We start from the raw sequence: 10,844 nt of genomic DNA on the forward strand, positions 1-10,844 counted from the left end.
TTAACCCAGCGATTGAATTGTATTTTACAATAGCACTCATTTTCTGTTTGAGATATATATACGTTGCTGAAACGTAAACATTATTTCTTCTGAATGACAGAAAGATACCTGCGTAGTAGTGACTAATGACGGACGTCAATTTCACTGAATGCTTACATCCGTAGTGACGTGAGCTAACTTTGTTTCACACAATGTATCAAATTGGTATTTCAGCTCATTTAAAGAGTGGAACAAACGGAGCAATAAACACTGAGACTAGCATAGGTTAAAGGTGCCGTTCGATATATTGACTGGTGGTGTATTTAGTTCAAATTCGGGTGTTCCTAGTCTATATAATAGCAGCTATCTAAACTCGGGTCTTGACCGACAGAGGCTGCGAGTAATACATACAATCTAATTACACTGATCTGAGTAACGATACTGAGTCGGGAGTAGGGCAGTGCCGGTGCGTTAAATGAGAGCACATCTCATCGATGCTGGACAATTATAACTTTCTCCGATAATGCAACTATCTGTCGTGTATAAAAATGCACGCACGTTATGGGAACCACTTCCATTTATTGTTTGAAATGACATGAATTCGGTCGTCAAATATTCGCTGTTGTGTAATATTTCTTTGTAGTTACTACAGTTACCATTACATAGCACTAACGACCATAACAGTAACTGCATCATCGGCGACGAAGAGGTGTAGCAGACCCGTAAATATATTCCATAATTTCTCAGACATCATAGACCAATTAATCGATAATGTGTTTTTGAAGATGATTAAAAGCGTATGCTACGCTTATCAACTGTGCTATCTTGTAAGAGAGCCCAGGTGTGAAATTATGCGAAACAGTTTCAGTGCAACAGTGTGCTTATAGAATTCAGGTAACTAGAAATTAATGAAACATTTTTTTCGTTCAAATCAAAACATTAACATGTCTATATTATGCAAAATAGTAATTGCACTTTCGCTAAAAGTTAAAATTATTGAAAGTTGATAAAATAACTTACCGCTCAAGATAAGAAGAAGATTGAAGACACTCCAATCGAGGTTGCATAGTGAAGGCATTCTCAGTTTTTCACTCTAACACTTGGAAACACGCTTTATAAGCCACATGTTCTTTTTCTTAACGCATGCTTAGAGTGTGTAGCAAGCCCTACTGAAATATTAAAGCTTTGTTACCATGCCGCTAGTTAGGCGAGGCGCTGTACACGTTATAGAGACAGACAGTAGTTTTCCGAGCTATTCACTGGGACTTTCCTGCTATTGGTCGCTGGTGTTCTTACGAAAAATCGACTCTCACGTGCTACGTATTGATGTCTTGTGTTTATATTGGTCGTAACACGTGTCTTTTGTAGATTTAAAGGTGTACATCTAAATTGGTCGCGACACAATACAAACGAATATAGCCGTGTCAAGTTTCTTTCACAAAAGGTCAGATGTTCTATATTAATAAACCTGTGACTAGAAGCGATGATAACAGTGCCGCTAGGAAAGCTACATTGACGCTTCGCTGGCAATGCTTAGTCCTTCTCCGGGTATGCTTAAGCTTCAGCCATGGTTGTAATATAAAATTTCACTGCATTATGTCTTCATTCTTACTGGTTGGCATCCTATTTTGGCAGCCTCGTGATACCTTCAAATGGCCCAATCGGAGCAGCGATCTAGACGGATTTGGTCGTCTGCTTTCTGACACGCGCTCCCAAGAGTAACACAGAAACCCTTCGGCATCAAAAACTTCTAGACGAATGTTGTATATTATTCTTAAATAATTTCAGTATATCATTCTGTGAAGTGTTGTTCGAGTAACATATGTAGTGACTTCGTAAGTAGTAATTGCTTTAAACCGCCAGTTGCGATTCATCTGCTTTAAGCGAGTTCATCTTGTAGCATTACTTTTAGAAACCTTTCTAGTTCACTTGAATATTGAGTCGTTCAGACCTAGAGTGCTGGGCAAGTCAGTGCTTAAATCGACAAATGTATACTTGGATGCAACCAAGCATTCCAAACAGTGTTAGACAATAAATATTCCATGAGGGAATGACAAATGCACTGAACCATTCAGGAACGAAAGGCAAGAACTGACAAACGCAAAGCACAAGTAAAAATAATTAATTCAAAAGTACAAACAAACCAGCCGTGTTTGTACCTATCGCACTTAAGTTATCGTTTGTCCTTTATATAGCACATAAATCATGATGTTTACAAAATCGTAATGCTTATCCAAAATATAGTATTCGTGACACTGGAAATCAATAACAAATACACAGTATTTTATCCGTTCATATCAGTTAATTGATGTAGATTTTACCAGCACCTTTCATTGAATGTATGGACACTGGGTCACAGGAATAAGAAAGACGACTACAACATTTTAGACTTAGTCCATCAGAATTGATAGTAGAAATTAACGGTATGCTGTAAAGGTACTTATTTATTTGGAACGCGGCACAAAGAAAAAAATGTGATTTATCACCGTGGATATGAATTAGGACGATTCCGTGATTCAACACCATAAATTATATTTTACAAAATTTAGGGTTGTTCATCAATTTGCGGTTCAAAGACAGTGCCATCAGTGGTAAATGAAACTACAACAAAAAACGTATATAAGCAAACCAAAACAAGAACATTAAATTCTAAGTCCTCTCATACCCTTGCACCCTAGAGATCAACCGCATTCTAATCGTCAATATTGACGGCGGCGTGTAGCAGAAGATCAGTATAAGGTTGGTTCTCAGATTGTACCTTGACCATGGAACGTAGTGTTGTAATGGAAGGTAACTAAACTTTCAATCAACATATTGCGGTATAGGTGTTCATGAGAATACGACTGGAAAAGTGTTTACCTGTGGTGATGTTTAGAAGCGTAATAATTATATGCATTATTTAACGTCGCGCAACAAGTTTTGATAACTTCATTAATAAGGTGATGTGAGATGTACATCCATTCCATAGCTTTAATATAGCGGAAAAGCTACGGTTTTCTGCAGCGCAGTATTTATTATAAAAAACGCTGATTTGAAGTGATAAGCTTAAAATGATGATATCTATATTATTTCAGTAGTTATTGTCGGGATACCTTTCCATCAATCATGTTTAGTAAATGTATCCCACCACACATTTTATTGAAGGTCTGATAACGTATACATCCATTGATACCTCGACAAACTTTACGTTTTACTGATGTTTTGTTCCTTTGATGGTATTTGCTCTCGTGCGATCAATAACGAGTTTCCGTCTAATATTATACAAAGTCAACTATACAAATAACTAACTACAGAAAGATCCAAACGTATAATTTATTACAAAAACAATTCTCAGATTTTAAGGTTTGTAGAATATTGTTTTGCAACAGATATCGACTTAACTTGCTTGGATTGGTATGGATACCCAAATATTGTTCTACATCTGGAGGAGGCCCTAACAATGAAAAATATCTAGGTCAACAGTTGTACCTCTTAACGAAGTCTCATCATCAGCACTACAGCCATACATATATACGTCTATAGTTTGTTCTTTAATTGATAAGTGTCGGAATTCCAAAGCACTTTATTCGAACACTTCCTTATGATCCACTCAAACGAGGTTTAGCGACTGAAGAAATCATATCTATGTTGGCTATTGTAGATAATCAAGTGAAATTCGCCTGTTTCGTGATGCAGATGTTAGTATTGTCTGCTATCATCCTTGTGCAGTCATTTTGAATGTTACTTGTAACAGAATACATTTGATAAGTCTTAGAGTTGATATTAATATCGTTAATCACCATTGAATGGAATATTTAAAGTCATATTTAACAGCAATTAAATCTTATATAACATATATTGGTTTTTTTTACTGAATGCGGTTTTCTAAACTAGGACATTGGTTTTCTATATATATTTTGAATTTCCAAATATACAAAAAATATAAACATACAGGTCTCTTAATCGTACTCCTATATACAAAAAATGTATCTGTATTAATAATCATCAAACATAAGGTATTCCTATTGATAACCTTACTAACTGAGAGCGTAGGTACTGATCCACATTATCTTTTAATAAGATATACTATTATTAGTATTCCGATTAGATCTCGTCTCTTGGTGTGACATCATAGAACAAGTAAAATCTTAAACACTAACCAGATAACATGTAGATCGACAACTACTCAGAAGCATTGACTCGGGCGATTACGGTAATTAATCGTATGGATTATTTAGTAGCATACAAGGTCTAAACCATTCAAATCAATATAAAACAGTTCCATTCAGAATATGGTTGGATTTAAATTGATATGTTTACAAAGTGCGATCTCTATCAACTTTGTCTTCAAGCAAAATCATTAAAAATGATGCTACATTGAGCGCAAACGAGCAATACGAAAGATAAACAATATCAGTATGCTACTGTATCTCAAAATACAAAAAAATACCGCTGCCTATTCCTCGCAATTCACCAATGGCCTCATCGCATAATCATAACTGGCGGCGCAATTCCAAATATTATTTTCCGATTATTGAAATACTTATGAAGTCTCACCCGTAACCTCACGTTTGGCGTGGAGTTTAACGTTTACCCCGAGCGGACGGGTTTTTGTATGATATTTGATTCAATTTTATAGATTATAGAGGACAAAACACAGAGCCGTCCTGACAGGGGTGAGTGTTCAACAACAGGTCAAAAGTGAGGCGCTCTCAAGGGAGACGTTAAGAAAAATATTTTCGAGAAGGAGTTTGTATGGTGCATGATAAACCAGCGTGGAATGGCATTGTTTTACATGCGATGTATTTCCAAGATGACAAGGAAATGCTTTATTGTACCTGCTGCCCCTTACTGCATAAATATTGTAATAGGTGACTAACTTACGTTTTCCTAACGTCTCCCCTTGACACCCGCCTCACTTTCACTTTTGGCCTTCTGTTGAGCGCTCGTCTCTGTGAGGTAGGCTCTAGATTCTGTCCCCTGTCCGAGACTCCAAAGTCTATAAAAGTGGCGCTATATCACTGAAGGCATGCCCCCGAAGACACCAAGCAGCACACCCCAACCGGTTACATTATACAAACTGCCAACGGGCGAACAAGCCACCCCAATCCCGTTATGCCCTGCAGGTAGGGCGTTATAATTGTACCTGTTGCTCCCAAAACACTCACCACGCACTTCATACACGCTACCCACCGCATACATGGGAGGCCGTCCTTACAAGACCCTGGCTGTTAATCGCTAATTTATCAAACAAAAACACTTGCTTATCGAAATTTGGGGGCCGCCACGAAATGTAAAATAGAGAAAATTGTAACAAATACGTTATAAATAGAATATACTTGCCGTGTCGTATCTTTTAAAGTTAGACATTATTGCATCTGGTCATTTGATTGTCTCTGCTTAAAATCAGGGATGCAATCAAATTTCGTGTCTTAAAAACATACTTCAGGTATGATTCGGTACTTTTTTGTTAATATATTTCAAGGACGTATATGGCATATACAAATATGTACGTTCTTAATATTTTGAAATAAATTGAATACTGCTTGTAACTTATATATAACTTTAAACGTGTGATTACTTTCAAATTTGTTAATTGTGTTCATTGTTTAAGTTTATTAATTATACATTTTTGATACGATATGCTTGTTTCGCACCTCAAAATAGTCTTCTGCTACAGCACTGTCCTGTCTCTTTGCACGTGAAAGCTGACCTACCTGTGTCATGCTAGAGCGCATATCCAGACCGATATCGTATAGTTTTCATTTGATACACAGGCTTTTGACTATTGATATACGGACGATCTCTATATGTGTACCCAGTATTTCACATATAGAGGTGTCCGTATAATCAGAGTCGAAAGCCTGTGTATCAATTGTGACAGTGCATGGCAGGTAACAATTTCTGATACATCTTATTTGTTCGGCTTGAATACATAAATTTTCAAAGGTGAAATTAATAAGTGGCTTGGGAAAATAAAACGTAATGAGCGCCAAAGATCCTCAAGATTTTTGACATCCTTGATTATAATTACATAATTAATTATTTAAAGACTTACCCGAAATTAAAAGAAATAATTGAACACATGCACGTGTTTTCGCATAAAATATACGTATTGAAGGTTACCATGTGTGCACATTTCATTTAGACGACTGGACGAGTTACGCAATGCATTATGGATAAATAGATAATGTAGCTACGTATTTTCTTCATTTCTTTATATATTAATTTCATATGTTACACTCATTTCTATTCGTTAAATCGTGGAGATTATTTTTCCATCGACCGAAAGAATTGTACGTCAGGTATTATGACTTTCTAATACAGATCAATTTCGCGGGGAATTTAAAAGCGGCGCAGTCATTGGCCAAACTGAATTATTGGATAAGATATCGATGTGCCACAACTCGATTTTTTAATAGTAAAATTAAATAAAATAAAAACAAAATTGCTAAATTGGTACCTGATTGAGTTATCTGAATTAAATTAAAATCGTTATTCTTTTCTATATACATATATGTTCGGATAAACATGGAATGAACATGAAAAAGTAAGGCGAGTTTCATTTGTTGAATTTGTTTTTGAGACAACCCCCGAATGTTGGAAGTCCCTGTCGGTGTCGGCGTTTGTACTCCGTGTCGGGCAAAATTAAAGATGTCTAATAGAAATATTAACACATATTGTATCAAAACTATTTGAATGGTTGTTTTTACCTTGTAAAAGTAAACATCAATTTGTTAAAGCATTTGGATTTCCGATTGCGATGATCATTAGGTCAAAGTTTAGTACGCGCGTCAAGCACGATCTCGGTGTCAAAAATGATACGGATTGTCCAAATTTTAAAGTAATGGTTATTTCATAATGAACCAAACCATTGAAGATCTAGATGATGTTATCTCGTCTTTGATTGTTAGATTTAGTTATATATTGTATCAAAACTATTTGAATGGTTGTTTTTACCTTGTAAAAGTAAACATCAATTTGTTAAAGCATTTGGATTTCCGATTGCGATGATCATTAGGTCAAAGTTTAGTACGCGCGTCAAGCACGATCTCGGTGTCAAAAATGATACGGATTGTCCAAATTTTAAAGTAATGGTTATTTCATAATGAACCAAACCATTGAAGATCTAGATGATGTTATCTCGTCTTTGATTGTTAGATTTAGTTGTCGTGCGGGTAGATATCCATGGTAATGTCATTAATTTGTGGGCGCGAGTCGCGTCGTTTTTTTCCGAAATGCATGACGTTACGCTCGCAAACACACGACGTCAAACAAAACCTATCCGCAAGGGGAGATCAGTATATATTTACATATGCCTCTATATAGTCAACGGAAGGGGAGTTGCGTTCAAATTAGCGTAAACGCAACGACGTATGAATACAAACACAAAGTATGATCGGACTATTTCTAGTTCACGCTTCGGTAAGATTTTGCGTCATATGATAATCTAAATAAACTATAATTACTTAATTTACATTTTACCTTTTCACAGATGACAGCTTTGCTTTGAATTAATGATAAACTAAAAAACGATTTCGGTCTTCTATTTGTCTCAAGACTGATCCTTAGGCGGCACAGACAATAACATGCTCGTCATTAGCCTACTATGTTGGCCTACTGTATGAAATGTAAACAAAGTTTCATCGTTATCGGATTCAAAATGATAATAAAGAGTTGTTATTAGATCCAATTAAAATATATTTGACGTCAAAACAGAATATGTGTTCAAGCATTGTAACGGTAATAAACAACAAAAAGAATCGCTGGTCGGGTCTACAATCGAGGGCTTTCCTTAGGAAAGTTCAAGGAATTCCATAGTTAAGTCAGTCACACACCATGCAAACACTTGTCTATTATCCGTACAATAAAATAAAAGTCGTGACTATGAAGAATTTAGTCTATATCGCGTACGTAGACCGATACACACATTAGAAACATTCAGCAGCTCAACAGTCATACCATTTGATCAACAGACTATTTCACAGTTACTTTCCTCGGTTGAAAATCAAATATGGCGGCTCGCTCCACTTCGGACCGCATCACTACCCTGGCAACGATACCGGTAGTCGCTCCGCCTCGGTTATCTCAATTTTTATTTGAAATGGACATTATTGATACATTATCAAATTGGAAAAAAATATAATTTAAAAATAATTAAAGGTGTCATTGTTATATTTCAAATCAAACTGTAGCTATAACATTCAACAATCGGAACTATATCTTCGGTCATCCTGACTACCGTAGTTACCCAACTTAGCAACCATCACCGTTTTAAATTTGACGTAAAAGTAGACTTTTTTTATGTAAATATAAAGATTGAACAGTGTTTTGATTGCGTTAAAGGTGGTATGAACGCAATGGGATACAGACATATTCTACATGTAGCGCTAACGCGCTACATTGAATATGTCTGTATCCCATTGCGTTCATACCACCTTTAACGCAATCAAAACACTGTTCAATCTCTATATGTATTTTGCAAATATAGAATATAGAAATGGAATTATAGCGATAGATCCAAAAACATTATGCAAGATAACATGCGGGTTTCCTGTTATAATATCGCTTTTTATGTGTGGGGAGATAATGTGTTCTGTATTGACAGGTTATACACATGTGCTCTGTATTGACAGGTTATACACATGTGTTCTGTATTGACAGGTTATACACATGTGTTCTGTATTGACAGGTTATACACATGTGTTCTGTATTGACAGGTTATACACATGTGTTCTGTATTGACAGGTTATACACATGTGTTCTGTATTGACAGGTTATACACATGTGTTCTGTATTGACAGGTTATACACATGCGTTCTGTATTGACAGGTTATACACATGCGTTCTGTATTGACAGGTTATACACATGTGTTCTGTATTGACAGGTTATACACATGCGTTCTGTATTGACAGGTTATACACATGCGTTCTGTATTGACAGGTTATACACATGTGTTCTGTATTGACAGGTTATACACATGCGTTCTGTATTGACAGGTTATACACATGTGTTCTGTATTGACAGGTTATACACATGTGTTCTGTATTGACAGGTTATACACATGTGTTCTGTATTGACAGGTTATACACATGTGTTCTGTATTGACAGGTTATACACATGTGTTCTGTATTGACAGGTTATACACATGTGTTCTGTATTGACAGGTTATACACATGTGTTCTGTATTGACAGGTTATACACATGCGTTCTGTATTGACAGGTTATACACATGCGTTCTGTATTGACAGGTTATACACATGTGTTCTGAATTGACAGGTTATACACATGCCGTATAGCCAGTAAGTTTCGCTATTTTGTTTTCAACCATAAACAGCATATTTTACCGGTTGTAATTATCGTGATCGTTTAAAATGTATAATTCAACCATTTATTGATATTTCACTGATCAAATTTTCTCCGAACTGAAGTAATTCGCTATGTGCTGCCCGATATTTACTCGCTATGTGTATCTCCGATTGTTGTGATAATTGCCCGATATCCATTCGCTATGTGTATCTCCGACTGTTGTGATAATTGCCCGATATCCATTCGCTGTGTATCTCCGACTGTTGTGATAATTGCCCGATATCCACTCGCCATGTGTATCTCGGGGATCCGACTGTTGTTATAGTTGCCTTTTAAGACCTCTGAAGGTCACCGCGCTATTTTTCTGGTAACTTGTTTTATTATAATAGATATCTGACAGCTTTAAATTGCATAGACAAATTAGTTTGATATGTTTTATTTCATATGAAATAATGTTAACATTTCATTCACGGTTGCATTTGACAATGGTTTGATGTCACTGACAATTTGATATTGACATTCCTGATTCTTAGAACCGAATTAAACCAACACACATTTATGCTCCAGAGAAATATTGTGATGCTTTACCAATCGCGTGTAATTCAAGTATGTATCGTCAACTGCAATGGAGTGAAGAGATGCTGTTACATGATTTCTCCAAAACCGATTTTAAAAAGCAAATTTTATACGAACATGTTTTATTTTAATCGCTTTGTAAAAACAGATGAATGTAGAATATTTACACCATCAGGTGTTTGAATAATTTGCCATATGTGATAGGTAATCTTAGAATAAATGCAAAGTCAGCACACAGTCAGGCGCAGTTTGGGTGTTTTTGCTGCATTTTCATATCTGTTTCAGTGATATTACACTACATGTAAAACAAAAAAATAACTGTTTGTGATATACATGAACGACAAGCAAATTCGTGGAATTTCCACCTCCCGCTTTCAGGACATTTGTAGGTAAGAATTATTGAGGTTAGGTTTAACTTTGGTTGAAACATGAAAAAATAAACTGAAGTCTTATTCGGAAGTAAGATGTGTGAAAACATGTTCGCTGAAAGTGACTTTTAAACTTGGCTGAGCTCTTAAAACAATTTTAACTTTGATACTAACTTTTAAGAAAATCTGTTTACATTTGTCACAATTATTACACAGGGAATGACAGAAAATTACATTTTTAGTACATCAAATGGCCATAACTCCACTACGTAATGTCGGCCAAAAGTGGCAATCGAACTTTAAGGCATTTGACATTGTTACCATTGCTACCAAGTTTGAAGAAAATTACTTAACATTTATTACGAGTTATTGCAGGGAAATGGTAGAAAATGACTTTTTTATTTAATCAAAGGGACATAACTCTGCTAAATAAGGTCAATCGCAAGTGGCGATCCAACTTGGCCGAGCCCTTAAGACATTAAATTTTGTTACCAAGTTTAAAGGAAATCGGTTAATATTTATAACAGTTTTTGTACGGAAGTGGCAGAAAATGACTTTTTTATTAAATCGAAGTGCCATAACTCTGCTAAGTAAGATCTGCCAATAGTGGCGATCGAACTTGGCTAAGCCGT

General features: G+C 35.8%; 1 protein-coding gene across 1 annotated transcript in view; it reads right to left on the bottom strand.

Annotated features, from left to right (window-relative positions):
- LOC138322847 (neuronal acetylcholine receptor subunit alpha-3-like) overlaps positions 1 to 1,395 on the bottom strand; it is a 79,344-nt gene extending 77,949 nt beyond the window's left edge. Inside the window, exon 1 of the mRNA XM_069266986.1 lies at positions 1,000 to 1,395. Within this exon, the coding sequence (XP_069123087.1) occupies positions 1,000 to 1,057 (58 nt within the window). The 5' untranslated portion in view covers positions 1,058 to 1,395. The remainder of the gene's footprint in view (positions 1 to 999) is intronic.
- Between the last annotated feature and the right edge of the window lie 9,449 nt (positions 1,396 to 10,844).

This window comes from Argopecten irradians, chromosome 5 (genome assembly GCF_041381155.1).
Source record: "Argopecten irradians isolate NY chromosome 5, Ai_NY, whole genome shotgun sequence".
Taxonomy (NCBI): Eukaryota; Metazoa; Mollusca; class Bivalvia; order Pectinida; family Pectinidae; genus Argopecten; species Argopecten irradians.